At 49.6% G+C, this 22,775-nt stretch overlaps 1 protein-coding gene across 1 annotated transcript; it reads left to right on the top strand.

Annotated features, from left to right (window-relative positions):
* The first annotated feature begins 242 nt into the window (after nt 1–242).
* TMEM38A (transmembrane protein 38A) lies at nt 243–21,802 on the top strand. The gene is made up of 6 exons (XM_045778619.2): nt 243–444; nt 14,424–14,580; nt 14,846–15,030; nt 17,291–17,378; nt 18,796–18,913; nt 19,726–21,802. Exons 1-6 carry the CDS (start codon nt 321–323, stop codon nt 19,951–19,953), a joined length of 900 nt encoding a protein of 299 aa, XP_045634575.2. The 5' UTR covers nt 243–320; the 3' UTR covers nt 19,954–21,802.
* Nucleotides 21,803–22,775: the final 973 nt, after the last annotated feature.

Here is a 22,775-nt window from a genome sequence, read left to right as displayed (position 1 = left end):
CTCCGTACGGGAAGGACCCCCAGTAGACAGCTACCCTGTCCCAACTCACACCACAGGGCCTTCTACACCTTGCCTCGCTGGGCTGAAGGGGTTCGTGATCGCCCGAGGGACGGAGTATGGGACACCCTGCTGGGCTTTATGGGACAGGACGGCCCCACGACCCGCCCCGGGGCCAGCGGTCGTCCCTCCTCTCCCGCAGGGGCCGGGTTGGGGGCGGTGCCTGGCGGGCGGGGGCGGGTCCTGCGGCGGGGGCGCAGTAGCCCGGCCGCGGGCTGCGGGAAGTACTGGGCCGGGGGCTGGGGTGGGACCCAGCGGGCGCCATGGAGCTGCTCTCGGCGCTGAGCCTAGGCGAGCTGGCGCTCAGCTTCTCGCGGGTGCCGCTATTCCCGGTCTTCGACCTCAGCTACTTCATCGTCTCCATTCTCTACCTCAAGTATGAGCCAGGTGAGCCAGAGCCAGCAGCCCACGGGGGCTGGCATTGCGGGGCGGGGGGCGGGGGTAAACCTGCGGGTCGCGAGGCGGGGGAAGCCCTGGATCATGGCGGGGCACAGCCCCAGGGACTGTTTGGGGGAGCAGCAGGTGCCGGGATCGTGCGGTTCTTCCACATGGAGTGGGCGGGGGAGGGGGAGAGACAAGAGGGAGGGCAAGGAGAGAAACCCCCAGGATGGTGGGGCTGGGGGAGGGGGAGTAGATGCGGGCTGGATGGCAGGAGAGGAATGCGACTGTATGGAGGAGGGGGAGCAGGTGCTGGGGAGGGGGCTGGGAGAGAAGGTCAGGGGTCCCGGCAGGGTCGCATGAACTTGAGCAAGCGGCATAGGTCGTGGTGAGGGCGCAGGCGGGGGTCGGTGTTGTGGGTCAGTCCAGATGTCCTGGCCGCCCGCAGCCGTGACCTCCCTCCTTGCCCTTGGCGCGCGGAGCCCGAGCGGCTGTTGAGTGTCTATATAAGGGCCGGCAGTGCTGGGGGCAGTAATCCGGTTCAGAGAAAGTGACACCGGTGCCCCCGCTCCTCTGCGGCTCTCGGGCAATCTCCCCTCCTCGGGCCGAGCGAAGCTGGGTTCTCCCGCGCCCGGCGGGAATTCTTCCAGCCGTGGCGCGGATCCTTTCCACTTACTGAGCAGAATCCGCCCTAGGGCAGGGTGATTTGGGGTTAGCTAACCCCACCAGCTCCAGACCCCCGCGGAGAATCGCGGAAGGGAAGAAAGACTCTGCTTCTTGGGGGTTTTTTAGAGCATTTTTTTAGATGATGGTAAATAGCTTCCTTAGAATACGTTCTATTTTTAGGTAAGGCTCACTGATGTTTCTTGTTCATCTTCTAGCCTTTTAACTATTATAGCACACTTGCAAACGAAAGGGACTAGAGCATTTAGTGTTAGAAAAGGGATCGATCATCCCGAAACTTTGTGACCCTTTCTCCCACTTATGTAAATTACCTCTATATTCTCCTCTCAGGACTGAAATTGCTTTTTTTTTCAGATTATAAAAATAGGTGCTTCTGTGTATTTAAAAATCAGGCTGGGGCGCCTGGGTGGCACAGCGGTTAAGCGTCTGCCTTCGGCTCAGGGCGTGATCCCGGCGTTGTGGGATCGAGCCCCACATCAGGCTCCTCTGCTGTGAGCCTGCTTCTTCCTCTCCCACTCCCCCTGCTTGTGTTCCCTCTCTCGCTGGCTGTCTCTATCTCTGTCAAATAAATAAATAAAATCTTAAAAAAAAAAATAAATAAATAAAAAATAAAAATAAAAATCAGGCTGAGAAACATAAAGAGAAAAGAGATCATTACAGTTGACGTATTGCCGACCCTTCCAGACCTCTCTTCTATGCATTTGTAACCCTGTAGTTAGAGATGGTAAAGCACGATTTTATGCAAATAGGATCATATTCTGTGTGCCAAGTGTCTTTGTTCCATTTTATTTTTGCCCGTCCACAAGCCAGAGCCTATTCTTTAAAAGCTATTCTGCAGTTCAGTTACTTTGCAAAGCAAAATAAGCTTTGTATTGCCTTATCATGAACACAGGACTGCATTTCCTGTCCAGGACAAATTTTTGGTGGCTCAGGCCGGTCCCCTGGGCAAATACAGAACCTAGCATACCTTAAGAAATCTAAAACTGTGGAGGGCTGGAGCCTCATAGGGATGTAGGACACAAGTGTCTGAAGGAAAGAGGTCTTCAGCCTGGCTGGGAGCATGCTGGAGGGGTCTAGAAATTTCTGCCAGAGTAAATAAGTCATCTGAACTAGAGGTACTGGAGCCTGAAGGTTCCTGAAGGTGGGGAAGATTCAGTGGTGCATAACCCTAGCTGCTTATTAGGGGATCCTAGGGGCCCTTAAACCCCCATCTCATCTCCACTCCAGACAAATTGAATCAGTATATCCGGGATAGGGCCCTGCATGCTCATGTTTCAAACTCCCCTCCCCAGTGATTGCTGCATGCTGCCAAGATTGAGAAACCCCTGCCCAGTTCAAACCCCCTCTGTTTGTAACTGGGGAAATAGGAAATAGTGGCTAAGCTAATTTACATACACAGCGAGCCCGTGGTCCTGTGGCTGGTAGATGACAGCCTTGGGATTCAAACTCAGATCTGCTGGACCCCAAGACTCACTCCAATTGCTCTGGGGTACTTGCTTCCCTTTAGAAAAGGGAGGAGTTGGACTTAGCTATTGCCCATCCCCCCACCCCCAGCTGAGCCTCTACAAAGGTTTCTTCTCAGAATCTATGTGCTGACTGCAGAACCAGCTACAGAATTTGCAGGGCCCCTCACTCAGGAAGTCAGAATTTCAAGATGGGGACAACAGAGCACTAAACTGAACGTGGAACCCTTCTGATCACAGGGTCCTGGGCAACGGCACAGGTAGCACACCTGTGGAGCTGAGAGCCAAGCTGGCTTTTAGGAAAAAAAATCTCTGAATTAGGAGTCAGCTCTGTCTCCACCACTAAACACCGGGCTGGTTACCTTACCTCCGTGAGCTTCAGCTCACTCATCTATGAAATAGGCTCATCGGAACATGATCCTGAACTCTCCTGGCTCTTGTGAAGATGTATTGAGAACTTTATCAGTAGTAGGGTCTAAGGCGCTTGGGAAAGGTGGTTACAATTATTTGTAAGGCCGTGGGTGGATGTGTTTCCTGGGACGCAGGCATTTTCTGGGTCAGGCTTTCATGAGAATCCTGAATGAGGACAGAGCTTGGAGTGCAGTACTCAGGTGAACAGCATCTGAGAGGTGGGAGCTGGTTAGGAAATGCAGAGTGCCAGGCCCTCCCCTTCCCAGACCTGCTGAATCAGAATCTGCATAACGTGTAAGAAGGGATGAACTAAAAGAGGCAGGAGCTCCTTATTAGAACCTGGAGCTCCTTAATAGGGCAGGGAGGAGAAGGTCTGGCTCACCTCCAGGACCGCTAGCTCTATGCAAGAAGAGAAGCTCTATGCTAGACGTCGGCTACATGATTGGATGAATGAATGACAGTCCTGGATATCCCAAGAATCTTCCAGACCAGTGGTTCTGGAATAATATGCCTCCACATTAAACTCACCGGGGGAGCTTTTCAGAATCCTCTCGTTCCTGCAGCATCCCTCCATTTAAATCAGAATCGCTGTGCGCAGTACCAGCGTAAGTATTTTTTTTTAAAGTTCCCCAGATGAGAATCAATTCTGTGCACCAGTGTTGCCCAGCCTCTGCACAAGTCACAGTGAGGGCCAGAGTGTTATCTGGGGTGAGGGCCATCACAGGCGTTTTGGGATATTTCGCAGCCTCCCTGGCTCAACCCACTAGATGCTGGTAGCACACCCCAGTTGTGACAACCAGAAATATCCCCAGATGTAGTTGCTACCAGTTGAGAACCAGTGATCTAGACTGAGTCTCAAACTCCAGCGCTTTCAAGAGCCAGGCAGGTGATGTATGGGAAGCAGTAAGCCAGCCAGGTGGGGACTGTCCCCAGGTGAGATCCAGCCATGCACATCTTTGCCTGGTTGGGGCAAGAACCACCAGAAATGATTTTTCAAGGGAAGCTGGAAATGTGATATGCAGTTCCCTATGTGTATATATTGGCTGTTCAAGCATTTTTTTAACAAAGTCGTTAAAATAAAATAAAAACATTTTTAAAATAAAAATAATGAACATTTTTTTTCTTTTTAAGAAATTGATAGGCCATTTTCTAGAGCAGTCTTAGATCCACAGCAAAATTAAGCTGCAAGTATAGTTTTTGTGTACTCTCTGACCTCCCCACCATCAGCATTCTGCACGGAGGGGTACATTTGTTATAATCCACAAGCCCACATCATTATTATTATATTAGCACTATCACATATCAACCAAAGTCTACAGTTTACATTAGGATTACTTTGTGTTGTACAGTTTGTGGATTTCACCTAATGTATAACATGTATTCACCATTACAGTATCATAGAGGTAGTGTCACTAACCTAAAAATACCCCGCGCTCCACGCGAGCATCCTGCCCCCTCCCCCAAGCTCTTGGCAACCCCCGATCTTTTTACCATCTCCATGGTTTTTGCCTTTTGCAGAATATCACAGAATTGGAATCATACAGTGTGTAGCCTTTTCGGACTGGCCTCTTTCACTTAGCAATATGCATTTAAGTTTCTTCCATGTCTTCTCGTGGCTTGAGAGCTCATTTCTTTTCATCGCTGAGTAATATCCCATGGTACATATGCACCATAGTTAGTCATTCACCTAATGAAAGGCATCCTGGTTGCGGTTTGAACATCTTCTAAAATGCTGTGGGGCTCACGAGACAGCTCCTTGAGCCCTGTTTTGAGACCTCTGGCATGAACCGTAAGCTTTTCTCCTCCAACCTTGCGAGGCAGGGGCTGCCATCTCTCACAGGGGAAGAAACCAAGGCAGACACCTGAGCTTGAAGGCTCAGGAGAAGACTTGCCTTCAAGTCCCTGAGAAGCTCTATAAATACACCTCCCATGTTTAGACCTCAGACTAAATAGCGCGGAGCCATGGCAGTGCTGAAAGTGCCCCAGGGAACATTCTAGGGCTTCCCTGCCTTCCATAGACAGGACTCTGACCCCCAGAGAGGGAATGTTGTGATGCCCATCCCAGGCCAGAACTAGGGATGCGATCAGGGCTTCCTTCTCCCTCCTCAGGCAGAGCAGATTTTTATAAATCCACCAGCTAAAATTTCCACCCACAGGTACTTTCCATTTCAGTTCAGTTCCAGGAATAACTCGTGCATAATTGCTAAGCACTAAGCAATTTCTTTTTGTCCTCACTGGCGCCCTTTGAAATGAATAATAGCACTGGGGTGATCACCTCACCCAGGTTCCATTAAGACAAGCACCAAAACCCCCACGTTCCAGGAACCCCTCGGTCCCAGACAAACCGGGATGGGTGGTCCCTCTAGACAGCACCCCCGTTATACACAAATACACCTGTTGGAGCCCGGAGAGAGGAGTGACTGGCCAAAGCTCACCCAGCAAGAGGGGAGTGCTTTGGTGGCAAACCTGGGATTGCAACCCACATTCTCCTGGTTCCTGATGCTGCCCCAAAACCCAGCAAGAGAAGCCAGGAAGGACTATGGCAAAGAAAGAGCCAGAGGGAAGGTTCTTGGCATCACCTTGCTGTGGATCTTCAGGGCAGGCCCATCCCCCATCAGCCTCCATCTTCTCCTCTGTGGCAATGGGGAAACTGATCTGGCTCTTCTGGGGTTGCTGAGATAAGTAAGTTTGATAAAGCTAAGAATCATCTTGATAATCACTCACACCACGTTGAATCATCAGTACAGCTTGGGGAAGGGGTGCCCTCATCCTCTTCTTTCGAAAGCAGAGGAAGCTGAGGCTGGTGGGGAGCAGTCATTTGCCCAAAGCCACACCAGAGTAAGCGGCAGAGCCAAACCTGGGTCTGTGACTTTTCTACCAGGACTCACCCATGGTACAAACATGGGAGCCTGCTTTACTCCCACAACCCGCCCTACCCCCCCCCCCGGCCAGCTCCCTAGCCTCAGTCCCTGGGATGGTCCCAGAGGGCACAAGAATGACCCTGGAAAGAATTCAACCCCTAAGGATTATTTTTAGATGCAGAGGTATCCGTTTCTGCAAAACATGGGTGCCTCACCTGACCCAGCCCTTGCAGGACCCACCAGCTGCTCTGAAGGATTAACTCTCAGCTGGCAGCATTTTAAATAGATACCCTGGAGAAAAGAAGAGAACATTCTGCTTCAACCTGTAGGACCTTTGTAAATGCTGAGACTTAGGACAACCTCGAGGGCAGGGAGAAGATGCACTGTGGGGGAGATGGAGGAGGGAAATTTCAGTTCCAGCCTTTGAAGGAGCTGGGCAAAGAAAGGATTGGGGTTTGCACTTCACAGAAGGAGCAGGACACAGAGGAACAATGGTGGGTCCGAGGTCACATAGTTAGTTGGGGGTGGCGAAGAGAAAGGGGAGTGCGTTTACGATTTTCTCTCAAACAACTTTTATTAAGCATGTTTCCTGATTATAAACTGTAGTTTGTGCAAGAGAATGGAGAGAGAACTTGTGATCTATTCCTATGTTGGAATACCTGACAGCAGAGAAAAATGAATATTGCTCTTGAAAATACTGTGTTCAGTGAAAGAGCTAGAGGCAAAAGGCTATGTTATATTATTCCACTTATATGAAATATGTAAGTTCAGAACATTTTCCTCCCCCCAAAAAGAAACCACGAGCAGTCACTGCCCATCCCTCTCTCCCCCAGCCCCCGGTAAGCACCAGTCTGCTTTCCATTTCTGTGGATTTGCCTGTTCTGGACATTTCATGTAGATGACATCACACACTATGTGACCTTTTGGGTCTGGCTTCTTTCACTTAGCGTGTTTTCAAGATTTGCCCATGTTTGTGGCGTGTGTTAGGACTTTAAGTCCTCTTTAAGGCAAAATGATACTCCATCGTCTGGATCTCCCACATCTTGTTTAACCGTTCATCTCTTGGTGGACACTTGGGTTGTTTCCACCCTCTGGCAATTGTGAATAGTGCTGCTGTGAACACTGTTTTTTAAGAGTCTTCCGGAACCTTTTGCTGGGTTCTCTCAGTAGGATATAGCATGGTTCCCCACTGTCCACCTCCTGTTCCTGGACCTCTGATCATGGCCATCAGAGAGGGGGCAGGTAGTGAGGGTCCGATGAGGGGGCCTGTGGAGCCCGGTGTGATGAAGCAGCTGAGCACCTCATGTCCCTCCTGCTTGTAAGCTTTCCGGGGGACTCTTGTTTTTGCTAGTTTTGATGATTAAGTATTTCATACACACAGAATAAATGTCATAGACACCTCTCTCCCTTCCACAGAGACTGAACGGATGTGAACATAGATTTGCTTCAGATGTTCTTTTTTTTTTAAGGATTTTATTTATTTATTTATTTATTTATTTATTTATTTGAAAGAGAGAGAGTGCGAGTGGAGGGAGGGGCAGGGGGAGAGAATCTCAAGCAGACTCCGAGTTGATCGTGGAGCCTGACGCAAGGCTCCATCCCACGACCCTGAGATCATGACCTGAGCCAAAACCAAGAGTCAGACGCTTCACCAACTGCACCACCCAGGTGTCCGTCTTCGGATGGTTTTTTAATAGATAAATAGATTGAGAGACGCAGCCAGCCTCGTCCCTTCTCCCTCCCTCCCTCTCTAGATGTGACCACCACCCTAAAATCCTTCTGTATTGTTTCATGCCTGTATTTACACCTTCTCTGCTATATATGTGTCTATGAACTACATGGAGTGTGTTGTGTTTTAAATATATGCATAAGATATACATATAGGTATCATTTTGCAGCCTAACCTTTTTACTCAGTAATAACCGAATGGGATTTATCCGTGTTGATTTCTCTAGAGTGGTGCTTCTCAACCAGAGGGGATTTTGTCCCCAGGGATATTTGGCAATATCCGGACACAGTTCTGGCTGTCCCAAGCAGGGTGGGGGCATGCCCCTGCTATCTAGTGGGGGGAGGCCAGGCGGGCTGCTGCGCGTTGCCAGGGCACAAGACAGCCCTGTAGGAACGCACTGCCAGATGCAGTTGAGGAGCCTGGGTGTAGACCTAGTTCACTTCTAAATAGCAGCTCTGTGTGTGACTCTCCAGCCTGCCCCTGAGAGATGGTAGACTTTACCTTTCTACCGTAACAGTGTGGCAGTGAAATCCTCCCTCCACATCTCCTTTGCTAGTTTCTTTTGGGTCAGGAGTGAGGATCGGAATTGCTAAGACACGGGCAATGCACAGTCTCAGATTTGCTCAGATTTATTGCCATATGGCCTCCAAGGTGGTGATGCCTGTAGATCCTCCCAACCGTGTGCTGGAGGAAAATTTGGGCTTTTTTCCCTCTGGAGGAGGGGCAGATATTCCCACCACCCCCATCCCCACTTCTCCGTGAGGTTGACCAAGCGAAGAAGCCCCTTCTATAGAGGGAGTAGGCTTCATGTTTCTTGGAATGAAAGACCCTACAATGACCCTGCTCCAAATAAGGTCACATTGTGAGGTTCTGGTGGACATGAATTCTAGGCTGGGGGACACGGGCCCCCATATACCTCCCTACAAGTGGGGATATTGATCCTTATATTATTCAAGGATGGAATGAAGGCATATAGTTGCCTGGGACAAAATAGTAACTCCATAAATAAATGGAGCAAGGGAGGTGTTGTTATCGTACGACCCAAAGTGCCTGACACAACCTCAATGCCTAGGAGGTGTTCCGTCCACATTTACTAGAATGTAAGCTCCGTGAGGGCGGGAGTTCATTCACTCACAACTATTTATTGGGCGGCTACTATGTGTCAGGCATAGTGCCATGCACTGGGGGTGCAGCAGCGGGCAAGACTGATGAGGTCCCCATACTCACCAAAGGATTAAGATCAAATCAATTTGGGGGCGCCTGGGTGGCATAGCGGTTAAGCATCTGCCTTTGGCTCAGGGCGTGATCCCGGCGTTATGGGATCGAGCCCCACATCAGGCTCCTCCGCTATGAGCCTGCTTCTTCCTCTTCCACTCCCCCTGCTTGTGTTCCCGCTCTCGCTGGCTGTCTCTATCTCTGTCAAATAAATAAATAAAATCTTAAAAAAAAAAAAAAGATCAAATCAATTTGTTGCGTGTATCAACAGTATGTATAGGTATTTAGGTGAATAGCTTCATCCGTGGCACATGTCATGGAGAGGCCAAGCGTTCAGAATTGACAGCTTAGAGACAAAAGGAATCCAGTTTCTAGAAACAAAATGACATTTTCTTTTTTTTTTTTTTAAGACTTATGTATTTATTTGAGAGAGAGAGCACAGAGGGAGAGGGAGAAGCAGCTCCCCCCCTGAGCAGAGAGCCTGATGCGGGTCTGGATCCCAGGACCCCAAGATCATGACCCAACTGAAGGCAGACACCCAACCGAATGAGCCACCCAGATGCCCCCAAAGTGACATTTTCAAACAACAAAAAACTGGGCGCCTGGGTGGCTCAGTCAGTTAAGTATCCGACTCTTAATTTCGGCTCAGGTCATGATCTCAGGATCATGAGATCGAGCCCTGCATTGGGCTCCAGTGAGTGTGTCTGCTTGCGATTCTCTCTCCCTTGCCCTCTGCCCCTCCCCCCCACTCAAGCTTACTCTCTTTCTCTCTCTCTCAAATCAATTATTTATTTTTTTAAATATTTTTTATTATATTATATTAGTCACCATACAGTACACCCCTGGTTTTTGATGTAAAGTTCGATGATTCATTAGTTGCGTATGACACCAAGTGCACCATGCAATACATGCCCTCCTTACTACCCATCACCAGCCTATCCCATTCCCCCACCCCCCCCGAAGCCCTCAGTTTGTTTCTCAGAGTCCATAGTCTCTCATGCTTCATTCCCCCTTCTGTTTACCCCCCCTTTCTTTATCCCTTTCTTCTACCGATCTTCCTAGTTCTTATGTTCCATAGATGAGAGAAACCATATGATAATTGTCTTTCTCTGCTTGACTTATTTCACTTAGCATTATCTACTCCAGTGCCGTCTATGTTGCAGCAAATGTTGAGAAATCGTTCTTTTTGATAGCTGAATAATATTCCGTTGTATATATGGACCACAACTTCTTAATCCAGTCATCTGTTGAAGGGCATCTCGGCTCCTTCCACGATTTAGCTATTGTGGACAGAGCTGCTATGAACATTGGGGTGCATATGGCCCTTCTCTTCACTACGTCTGTATCTTTGGGGTAAATACCCAGTAGTGCAATGGCTGGATCATAGGGTAGCTCAATTTTTAACTTTTTAAGGGACCTCCACACTGTTTTCCAGAGTGGCTGTACCAACTTGCAGTCCCACCAACAATGTAGGAGGGATCCCCTTTCTCCACATCCTCTCCAACAATTGTTGTTTCTTGCCTTGTCAATTTTTGCCATTCTAACTGGAGTAAGGTGCTATCTCCGTGTGGTTTTGTCAAATCAATTATTTATTGCGAGAGAGAGAGAGAGATCACAAGCAGGGAGGAAAGGTAGAGGGAGAAGCAGACCCCCTGCTCAGCAGGAAGCCCTTCGCAGGGCTCGATCCCTGGACCCTGGGATCATGACCTGAGCCAAAGGCAGACGCTCAACCGACTGGGCCACCCAGGGGCCCTTCAATAAATAAATCTTAAAAAAAAAAAAAAAAAAAAAAAACACAAAACCTGAATAGATCATTTCTGTTGATTAGTTTTTGGGTTTTGTTTTTTTTTTAAGATTTTATTTATTTGACAGAGAGAGAGAGAGCATGCGCACAAGCAGGGGGAGTAGCAGAGGAAGAGAGAGAAGCAGGCTCTCCACTGACCGGGGAGCCCAACACAGGGCTCTCAGTCTCAGGACCCTGGGATCATGACCTGAGTCAAAGGCAGGCACTTAACCAACGGAGCCACCCAGGCGCCCCTTGATTAGTCTTTGATTAGTAGATCACAAGTAACCTTGTCATCTCACATCCACATTGAGGGCAGTTGTCATTGAATTCAAGTGAATTGTTTAAGGAGAGTTATTGGTACCAGCTCTGGCCCTGAGAGCTAAGTAGCTGTGCCTTACAACTTAATCCTAAAAGCATTCTCTGGAAAGTGAAACTAATGGGGGAGGGAAGGAATGTAGATGAAGAAACACTTGTCACACCAGGAGACACCCAGGTTGCAACTCTGGGGTGTGGCCATAGGGGATTATGACCATATTAACATAAAGATGGGGGCGTCTGGCTGGTTCAGTCAGTAGAGTGTGTGACTCTTGATCTCTGGGTTGTGAGTTCAAGCCCTACATTGGGCACAGAGATTACTTAAACGTAAATAAAATAAATAATTTAACATACAGATAGGACCTGTTTATAAAAATTCTGAAGACTTCAAGTGGGTAATACAAAGTGTAAGACTTTGACTAATAGACATTAATCCTGTACCCCTAGTGTTTTTTGTAAACTTATTTTTTGAGAACTCTTCCCCTCTATTTAGTGTGGGATTTAAACATTTTTTAAAAAGTTTAAAACTCCTAAGAAGTTGCAAAAGTAGTGTGAAGAGTTCTCAAATCCCCTTCATCCAGCTTCCCCCAATGACAGCGTCTTACATAATGGTGGGTCATTGCTAAAACCAGGAAACTGACATCAGTACAATCCCATTAACACCAACTACTGACTTTATTCAGCAGTATTTACAGTTTCTTAAATACAGTTCTGTATTTTTTTAAAGATTTTATTTTTAAGTGATCTGTACACCCAACGTAGGGGCTCCACCTCAGAGCCCCAAGGTCAAGAGTCGCGTGCTTGCCAACTGAGGGAGTCAGGCGCCCCTGTACCATTCTGTATTTGATCATGTGTGTAGATTCTAATAACCACCATCACAATTGGGGTACAGAATGGTTCTGCCACCCAAAGAAACTCCCTAGTGATGCTCCTTTATAGTTATATCCTCTGCCAGGCCCTAACCCCTGGTGACCACTGGTCTGCTCTCTGTCACTCATCACTATGGTTTTGTTACTTAGAGAAACTCATAGAAATGGTATCATATAATATGGAACCTTCTCTTTATTTTGAGGTTTATTTATTTATTAGAGAGAGCACGAGCGGGGGCTGGGGGGCGGCAGAGAGAGAGGAAAGAGAGTCTTAAGCAGACTCCAAGCTGAGTGTGGACCCCAATGTGGGGCTGGATCACCTGACCCTGAGATCATGATCTGGGCCAAAATCAAAGAGTTGGACATGTAACCGACTGAGCCACCCAGGTGCCTCAGTATATAACCTTCTGAGATTGGCTGTTTTCACTCAGAAGAGTGCCCTTGACATCCATGTAAGTTACTGCATGTATCCCGGGTTGGTTCTTTGTTGCTGCGTAGTATTCCATGATATAGGTGTACCACAGTTTGTTCATCCCTTTGCCCACTGAAGCCATTCTACAAATTACTTACTTACAAATAAAGCTGCTATGAACAGTCGTGTTCATGGCTGTGAACACCGGATTCCCTTTCTCAATCCAAATCTTGTCCTGAGGGGCACCTGACTGGTTCAGTCAGTGGAGCACATGACCCTTGATCTCGGGATCATGAGTTTGACCCCCACATTAGGCGTAGAGATTACTTTAAAACGGAACAAAGTCTTGTCCTGAGCATGGAGATGGAGCAGTAAATGCAAGAATCGCCCAGGAGCATTAAAAAAATCCTTAACCCCAGCAACACCCCAGACTCGCCAGTTGAGATGCTCTGGGGTGGGGCTCAGGTGTCTGGTTTGTAAAGTCCCCAGGTAATGCTGATGTACAGCCAAATTAGAGGCCAATGCACTGAGCAATTTTCTTGATGAACGGGATTTATTTCTGTTCACTAAGCAAGACCGTTCCTTTTTGTATTTTGTTGCCTTGGGTTTATAGGAAGAATCAATTTACTATCATTTATGAGTGTGTATCCTCAGTTACAGAAACTGCAATAAGTTACATTCTTCTGTTGTCCCTTTTATTTTATAACAGCTTTATTGAGCCATAATTCATATACCACCCAATTTACCCATTTAAAGCATCCCATTCATTGGTTTTTAGTATATTCACAGAATTGTGCAACCATCAACTCCAAAAGAAATCTGTATCCTTCAGCTGTCACCCTCCCATCTCCCCCATTCCCTCCAGCCCTAAGCAACCTCTAATCTACTTTTTCTTGGTGTTAAAAATTAAATAAAATACCAAGACCCATAATAGGATACAGTCCACAGGGTTGTGGGAGCCCAGAGGCAGGAGTGACTGACCCAGCAGAGCAAGGAGCCTTCCTAGAGAGGTGGCATTTGTGCTTGGCCATTTCTGCTTTTGTGTCTTTGCTCCTTCTATGCCACTAGTTTGTAACAAAAGACAAGTGTTGGGGAGGATGCGGAGAAGTTGGAACCCTTGTGAACTGCTGGTAGGAATCCAAAATGGTACAGCTGCCATGGAAAACAATATGGCAGTTCCTCAAAAAAATTAAACATAGAATTACCATTTGACCCATCAATTCCACTTCTGGGTATATATCCCCAAAAGAGTTGAAAGCAGGAACTCAAATAGCTACTGGTACACTTACGTTCTTAGCAGCATTATTCACAATAGCCAAAAGGTGGGAACAACTCCAGTGTCCATCGATGGATGAGTGAATAAACAAAATGTGGTATATATCCATATAATGGGAGATTATTCAACTTTAGAAAGGAAGGAATTCTGACACCTGCTACAACATGAGCAAACCTTGAGGACATGATGCTGAGTGAAAGAAGCCAGACACAAAAGGACAATACTGTGTGATTCCACTTACATGAGGTCCCTAGAAGAGTCGAATTCACAGAGACAGAAAGTAGATGGTGGGAACCAGGGGCTGAAGGAGGGAATGGGGAGTTGGTGTTTAACGGAGACAGAGTTTCAGCTGGGAACACTGAAAAAGTCCTGGAGATGGATGGCGGTGATGGGCATGACAGTGTGAATGTGCTTCATGCCACCAAGCTGTGCACTTAAAAATGGTTAAAGTAGCACATTTCATGTATATTTTACCGCAATAAAAAAAAAATGTAAAAAGAGGGAGAGACCAAGAGGACAGGAGTGAGGTTGTAGGGATCTTGGCATCAGCCCAAGGCAGAAGCAGCCGCATGAAAGTCTTCCCATCTGCACACTGCTCCCTCTCCACGCCTCCCTCTCTTGTAGGGATAAGGAGAGTGATCGCTTGGCCGTGATTATCAATAAGGATTTAGCGAGTCCTTCATATACGTGTAAACCCAGTGTCTGAGGCCTGGAGGTGCTTGCTAAATGGGACCTGGCATTACCATCCTTGCCACCTCTCTGAGCACAGAAGAAAGAGCCCCGACCCTGCTCTGCCTTTTCTCTGTGTGACCTCAGGCATGTGCCCAGCCTCTCTGAGCCTGGGTTCTTCCTCTGAAATGGGCAAACTGCAGGGCAGCTGAATTAGGATGGGCTGACTAGAGGGCATGGGGACAAAGCATGCCCTTGGCACCCTGGTGACGGTGGGGGACACCTCTGTGCCCCCCAGGAGCCGTCGAGCTGTCCCGGCGCCATCCCATGGCGTCCTGGCTGTGTGCCATGCTGCACTGTTTCGGGAGTTACATCTTGGCTGATCTGCTCCTCGGGGAGCCCCTGATCGACTACTTCAGCAACAATTCCAGCATCCTGCTGGCCTCAGCCGTCTGGTAAGCACCATCAGGCTGGTGGGGCTTGGGAGAGCAGAGTTGGGGGTGGGGGTGACCCAGCCACTGGGGAGGTGGGAGGTAGGGAGTTGGAGGAAATAGGACCCATCCACACAATGTCCACAGTGGTCCTGAACGCACTGCTCTCCATTGCCCAGCTCTATCCTGACCCGGCAGGCGGAGGAGGGGGATCTGGACACAGCCTCACCTCCCAGGGACCCCTGATGGTCTGTCTTCCTCCCTGACACTCTGTGTTCTCTCCCCAAAGGTACTTGATTTTCTTCTGCCCCCTGGACCTCTTTTACAAGTGTGTCTGCTTCCTGCCTGTGAAACTTATATTCGTGGCCATGAAGGAGGTAGTGAGAGTCCGAAAGATCGCCGTGGGCATCCATCACGCCCATCACCACTACCACCACGGGTGGTTCGTCATGATTGCCACTGGCTGGGTCAAAGGTAAATAGGACCCTAGTAACAATGGGAAATCGCCTCGGTTGAGAACCCCTGCTCAGTGGTACGGGTCAGGCCCCCAGGTTGGCACAGGCATTGCTCCAGGCTAAGAGGACTTTTGTGGGAGTCCAGCCTCATTAGCCAACAGCTTTAGAGTAAGTGGGAAGATTCTTCCAGAATTTAACTGTCAAAGATAAATAGGACCACGCGACAATGACAGCTGTCTCTCAGGCAGGTGTTCTCAGCTGTGACACTACTGATGTTTGGTGCCAGGTCACCCTCTGGCGAGTGCTGTCCTGGGCATTGGAAAAAGCTGAGCAGCATCCCTGGCCTCCCCCCACCAGATGTCAGTAGCGCCCCCAGTGGGACAACTGGAAATGTCTCCAGGTGTTGCCAAACGCCTCCTGGAGAAGAAATCACACCCCTATAACTACAGGGGTTCTTAACCTTTGTGGACCATGGTCCTTTTTGAGTCCAGGAAGGCCTTTTACGTGTTTAAGTGCACAAGATAAAATATATAGGATGATAAAAGAGGCCCGTTATTTTAAAATAGCTATCAAAAAAAATTTTTTAATAAAAGTTACCCAAAAAATTTTAATATGATATAGTCATTTTATACGTCTTTACCAAAGCATTAAATAAGAGACCATTCACTTAGCAAATAGGTATTTCTCAAACTTTTGAAGTGTTGTCAAGCATAAATGATATTATGAAACTATCTGCAACAATGGGAATGTGAAAAGGGAAAAATCCATGAATTCTGTTGGTGATGGAGTCACAGCCTTGCAGGTCCTTCTCAGCTTACTGCCTCCCTTCACAGTGGAAGGAAGGGCTGTATTGCAGTGAGGGACATGAAAATGAAGGTGTAGTTCTGTTTCCTGTCTGGGTTTATGGACTCCAGGTTAAGACATTATGCCTCAGGGCAGGTTTGAGTTGAGGCCTTTGTGCATCTTATCTCATTTGATTCTTAAGACTCTGCTCTAGGAAAAATCTAACATCATCCCCTCTTTACTGAGGAGGGAAATGAAATGACTTGCTCATGGTCACACAGCTAAGGGGGTGCAGCTACGTTTGACTCCAGGTTCTCTGAATTCAACATCCAATTTCTTAACTACTTTTGAAGTCCTCTTTTTCCTTCTCTTCTAGCTATGTTAAGAGGCAGACCAAGAGAGACCTTAAAACAAAAAATGTTACTAAAAATTAAAGAGGGCACTTTACAATGATGGACCAATCCGCTAGGAAGGTATAACAATTATAAATATATATGCATCTAAAAACAGCCCCAAAATATATAAAGCAAAAACTGAGAAGTTAAAGGAGAAATAAACAATTCAACAATAATAGTTGTAGAGGCGGACCAAGGAGTAGCAGGAGGACTGGGAAAGAAGGCTCAAGCAAGCGCTAACACCACTGGGTGCCTTACCCTTACTCCCTGAAACCAAAGTGGGTGCTGCCAAAATGCCAGGGCCCAGCACACGCTCCACTGAGCCACAGTGTACTTGGCACCACTGACACATGGGCTGGATCATGCTCTGTGGTGGAGACTATCTTATACACTGTAGGATTTTGAGCAGCGTTCCTGGTCTTAACCCACCAGTAGCAGCCCTGCCCCAGTTGCAACAACCAAAAATGTCTCCAGATATTGCCAAGTGCCTCCTTGGGGGCAAAATCACTCCAGATATGAACCCCTGGTCCAGTGGTGCATACCAGGCACCTCAGCACAGCCATTCCTAGAGTGGGTGTTCAAGCCTCTTTAGCCAGTACATTGGGGATAAATGGGAAGATTCTTCTAGAACTTCAACCATTATGTCCCATATGGGTCTCCTTAATTCACTCTCCAGGAAGCCTGTGCTATGGAATAAATTCCCCAGGGGTATAGCATGACTCCCAGAGGGCAGTGGCTTAAGAAGGATTGAAAGTTCAGAGCCCTGAGGAAGGAGAGCGCCTAGAATGGGAAGCCTTCTAGAAGCCTTATGCATAGCTCAGGGTCCTGGACTAGAGGCATCAGGGCAGACAAGCCAGATTTGTCAAAGACATACCTTGCAGGTGAGATATGACCTCAATTCCTTCATGCTGGTTTTGCTCCAAATATGCCACGTGACCCTGCTGAGCCTCACTCTCCCCGCTGTAACTGATGGTCATACACCCAGGCTCAGCGTCCCTCTGGAGAAGACTAGGGGCAGCAAAGCTGCTTCCTTGGGAACTCAGCCGAGCAGAATGGGGAGCTGGAGGCGGCAGGCTTATTCAGGAGCACCCTGTCTCCTAGGCTCTGGTGTCGCCCTCATGTCCAATGTTGAGCAGCTGCTCCGAGGAGTCTGGAAGCCAGAGACCAATGAGATCCTGCACATGTCCTTGTGAGTATCCCATTCCACCCCCCCCCCATATCTCTCCTGTATGTACAGGTGCCTCCTGGGCCTGACCCTGGGTTGGATGTTCCTGGTAACTTGGAAGCCGCAGCCACTAATTCTGTCTTCCAGAAGCTTCCAGAGGTCATGGAACATCCATGGAGCAGAAGGGGAACCATGGCTCTGCCTGGGGGGAGGGGCAGGCAGAGCTGCAGGGAGATGAGATACTTGATTTGGGTTTTGAAGTGTGAGTAGGAGTTTTCGGGCAAAGGAGGAGCCTCCGGACAGAGGCCAGCACCTCTGCCAGCTGTCAAGTCAGAAAAGAGCAGTGATTCCGCCCAGTTCTGCAGGGTCAGAGTGCAGAGTGTGGGTGGGGAGGAGTACAGAGCATTGGGGGCAACATCCAGGATCCAACCTAGGGCCCCGTGCTACATTTAGCTTATATGTATTTAAAAGACCTCATTGGTTTGGGCTAATCAAATTTTCTCCCAATCTACAATAAAGAAAGTGATGGCCATTAAAAAATGACAAGATTTTTAAAAAGGCTCACCCATACGCAAATGAAAATTCCCATTCCATACTTCAGAGAAGAGCGTTATCTCACTTCATCCCTCCTAGAGGTCTAGTCCCACCCTCAGTCCGCTGACAAGGAAACGGGGACCCAGAATGTTGTGTTGCCTGCTACTAAGTGGGCAAGTGTTTGCCCCTCTTGGATTCTATTTCGGCCTCATCAGCTGAGGGTGAGGGTTCCATGGAATCACACTCACAAACTCCCCGACCCTGGTACCTGGTGAGTGCTCTGGAAATATCAGGCAGGATTATCACCATGAAGGACAGCAATGAACAACAGACATCGGGAACAGAAGTCATGGGTCTCTCTTCCAGAACAAGTTAAAATATTGTGAACCTATCCCGTAAGAAAGAAAAGGAAAGTTACGATAAACCGTGTGTTGTAATCCCACCTTCTGGGGGACTATGCTGGTGTCCAGTGTCTTATTGGGGTTTGGTCACACAGACATAGCTGACCGCCTGCTTGCCTGACCTGTGTCCAGCCCCTCCAGAGGTCGAACTGATACCACGTGGCCCAAGACCCCACCTTAAATCACCTCGTTCCTAACTGGTATGACCCAAAGTCCCCAAGTGAGCAAAGACACTCCTATCAGGCAGAATATTTCCGGGGCTTTGAGGCTACCTCCCAGGAGCCAGGGGGGAAAGCCACACCTCTCTTTGGGCCAAGTTAACCCTGTATTGTGCAGGGAAAACCCACCTGATCTATGCCACACAGGCATCTTCCCACCACACACACGGGAGAAGCGGGGATGGGAGCTGGGGCCGGCAGTGGGCAGGCGAAGAACGGGGTCTGGGCCAGAGGGGAAAAGGCCTGAGCTGCGTGGCGCCTCGCGGTAACAGAAGCTGCCCCCTCCAGCCCCACAAAGGCCAGCCTGTATGGAGCCATACTCTTCACCCTGCAGCAGACCCGCTGGCTCCCGGTGTCCAAAGCTAGCCTCATCTTTATCTTCACCATGTTCATGGTCTCCTGTAAGGTAAGTCTGCTTGCCCTGCCCCACACCAACCCACAGCTTCCACGCTGGGAGCTCAGACTTGCAGTCTCATGTCCCAGAAAGGACAGCCCTAAGGCAGGGGGCTAGGGAAGGGGTCCCAGTAGGTCTGTGCATGGGAGGACGGTCTGATAAGAGGAGCGTCCAGCAGGTGGGGACAGGGTAAGGAGCATAAGGCCTTCTGGGCAGAGGGCCCAGCCTGGGGGTGGGGCAGGAGCACGGGGAGTCTGTTCAGACAATTGGGGCCTCGAGCCTTGGTGGTGGAGAGCTGAGGGACAGGACCCAGGAAGGCACATTCAGGACACCAGGGACTTAGGCTAGATCAGGAATGGTGCTGGTCTAATCCTAAGGCCTTGAGCTGGGGTTAGCTCACCCAGGAGGGGTCTTCAGGGACCACACTGTTCCTCCCCCATGGATCTGGGGAGCTCGCTGCTGGCTCCCTGGGAGGGGACCCATAGGCCACTGAAAAGGGGAAGGGAGTGAGCAGCCTCAAGCCAAGCACTGTTCTTCTCTGAGCCCAGGTGTTGGGGGGCCCCTGAGGTGAGGGGGGAGATCGGCTGTCCCCGTGTGCCCAATGCTGTCTGGGGTTTCAGCACCAGAAGTCCTGTATCCCAAGAAACCTGGGACAGGTAGTCACCCTCCTGGGGGTGCATAAAGCCAGAAGGATGGGTCTGGGCTACCTCTGGCCTTGACCTAGCTGACCTTCTCTCCCCTCTTCCCTCCCCCACTTTGCTTTCTGCCTCGGTCTCCCTCTGTCTCTCTCGCTATCTCCCTATCCTTCTGCCACCCCACCTCAGGTGTTCCTGACGGCCACTCACTCCCACAGCTCCCCTTTTGATGTTCTGGAGGGCTACATCTGCCCTGTGCTGTTTGGGACCGCCTGGGGGGGTAACCATCACCACGACAACCACGGTGGGTCCCATGGCGGCGGTGGGCCCGGCTCGCCACACTCAGCCCTGCCTGCTAAGTCCAAGGAGGAGCTGAGTGAGGGCTCCAGGAAGAAGAAGACCAAAAAGGCAGATTAGTGGATGGCCCAGAGGCCTTGAGGGGTGCCAGGGAGAGAACCCGGACTCAGGACCCTCAAAGTTGGTGTGGGGGCATCCTGGGCTCAGCTCTCCCCTCTCCGGGCCTCGACTTCCCAGTCTGCAAACTGGGGCCATGTTGGGGGCGGGTTAAATGAGATATGGGGGTGAGGGGCATTTGTAGGAATGGAGGGGTCCCCTCTCTCTTTCTACCAGGCCACTGTAGCGACACAGCTGTGTTTGGGAGGAGGCCCACAGCATCCTGGCAGTGGCCCCAGCCAGAAACCCTAGCAGTTATATTCTTGGTTCTACTATTTCCCCTCTAAAACTATATCTCGACTCCGAAAGAACTTCAGGTCAGGTTGAGACTCATGAAATTGACGGACGGTTCCTAAGTGTCTGCTTTGAGGCCGCAGCTGCAACTTCCGTCTCTTCGTGCCCACTCCTCCTGGACGGCACCGGGCAAGCTGCCTCCTCCGAGCCTTGCATTCCCCATCTGTGTAGTGGAGGCCCCCAGCCCTCCTCCGAGCGGAAGTGCTGGCGCGCGCCTGGATGTGAACCAGCCTCATCAACTCTTAAGCACCGTGCAGTCGGGAGGGGAGGCCTTGACGGATGTTCATCTTGCTTGAGAACAGCTTTGCATTTTAGATTATTTGTGTTTGTGGATCGGAGAACCCCTGCAAGTTACCTGGCACAGAGGAGGCCTTCAGTAGACACATCTGGGCCAGTCATGAGAGCTTGGGGGCGGGGGGGCTGGGGAAGGCTTCTTTTGATCTTTGGCTTCAAGCCACCCCTAAACCAAAGAAATGCAGCTGGCTGGGCAGGGGTGCCAAGATCCAGCTCTGTCTAGGGCTTCCGAACACTTGCTGTCAGGCCCTAGAAGCTTCGGGCCTCCCTCATGCTGGCGTCCTCCACCGCTCATTCAGTCTTTCAGAGGAGTCGGCTTGCTCTGTGCTGAGCCTTGTGCTGCTGCTGGGCGGGCCCGGAGCATGCTTCAGGGTGAGTGACGGGAATGGTAGTTGAACCCCCATCCCCCCACCCCCACCGGCCATCTTCATCTCAGCCTGTGTGACCAGGACATCCGAGATAGGGTGGGTAGATGCAGTGTGGCCTGTCTCAGGTGGGGTTTGGGCCCAGGCGGGGCTGGCTTAGAGCTGTCCTCTGCACCGGGGTGATCAGAGCAGCAGGCTACAGCTGCATCAAGATCACCACAGGGTCGGCAGGGTCCCAGGTATTGCCCAGCTGTTGGTAAAGTGCCTTGATGTGGTGACACCTGGGAGCCGGGTGGGTCCTGAGGCTCCGAATTCATCCTCTTGCATGTTTGTCAAGGCTCGGCATGAAGGTTCAGCAAATAAATCTGTGGTGAAAGAAGCACATTGGCCTGGCTGATTGATTCCTGCTCTTTCGGCCTCAGGACGCAGTGGGGTTCTGTGTCCTTAGAGACACTCAGAGTTTCCCGGGAGATGAGGCTCATGGCGGCCCCCCTGGAGCCTGCTGGTAGAGTCTCGAGTTTGGAGATCATATATTTACTGTGCCACCGACAGGTCATGGGGCCTTCCCTTCTCCAAGCCTGTTTGCTTCTTGGGGAATAGGGGGTAATGATTATCACTGCCCTTTATAGACAGATGGGAGACTTAATGGGGCAATTGGGGGTTGCAGCTAAGAGTCTGTGCAGGACCCTGTTAAGAGAACAACCTGGCAATCACACATCAGATAAACAGATTGTATCCAGAATATATAAAGAAGTCCCAAAACTCAAACAGCCCAATTAAAACCAAGCAAAGGGTTTGAATGGACACTTGCCCATAGGGAATATACAGGTGGCATTAAAAAAAAAAAACACACATGAAAAGATGCTCAGCATCCTTAGCCATCAGGGAAACGGGTGGGAAAGTACACACTACACTCTCTAGACTGGCCATACTGAGTGCTGGCGAGGATGTGGAGCAACGGGAACTTTCTTATTCCTTGGGCAGGAATATAAGATGGTGCAGCCGCTTTGGGAGACAGTGGCAATTTCTTAAAAATTTAAATGTTCATTGATCATATGACCCAGCTATTCAGGTACTTGCCCGAGACCAGTGAAAATGTGGGTCCAAAAGACACGTATAGCGATGTGCACGGGCGCTTTGTAATAGCCCCAAACTGGAAACAACAAATGTCCGTCAAAAGGTGAGGGGACAAAAAAAAAAAAAGGTGAGGGGACGATGGGGCACCTAGGTGGCTCAGTCGTTAAGCATCTGCCTTCGGCTCAGGGCGTGATCCCAGGGTCCTGGGATTGAGTCCCACATCAGGCTCCCTGCTCAGCAGGAAGCCTGCTTCTCCCTCTCCCACTCCCCCTGCTTGTGTTCCCTCTCTCGCTGTCTCTCTCTGTCAAATAAATAAATAAAATCTTAAAAAAAAAAAAAGTGAGGGGGTGAGTGAGTAACTGCTCCATCCAGTGAAATCGTGCTCAGCGATTCCATTAGCAAAAGGAACCAGCATGGGACAACATCAGCGAGCTTCAGATGCATTACAACGGGTGGGGGAAACCATATAAAGAAGGATACATACTCTATGAGCCCATTCTGGAAAAGGCAAATTAATTTATAGTAATAGGCCGATCAATAGATGCTTGGCGGGGTGGGTGGGAGGGATGGCGAAGAAGCACATAGAAACTGGGCGATGGAAGTCTTAACTATCCTGACTGTAGTGGTGGTTTCACAGGTCTACATGCACACCACGACTGATCAAATTACATATTTTAGGAGCACCTGGCTGGCTCAGCCGGTAGAACACACCACTGGTAATCTCAGGGTTGTGAGTTCAAGCCCCACGTTGGGCGT

The sequence above is a fragment of the Ursus americanus genome, chromosome 14 (genome assembly GCF_024610735.1).
Source record: "Ursus americanus isolate L20-20 chromosome 14, mUrsAme1.1.p, whole genome shotgun sequence".
NCBI lineage: Eukaryota > Metazoa > Chordata > Mammalia > Carnivora > Ursidae > Ursus > Ursus americanus.
This window is presented reverse-complemented; position numbering and strand designations above follow the sequence as displayed.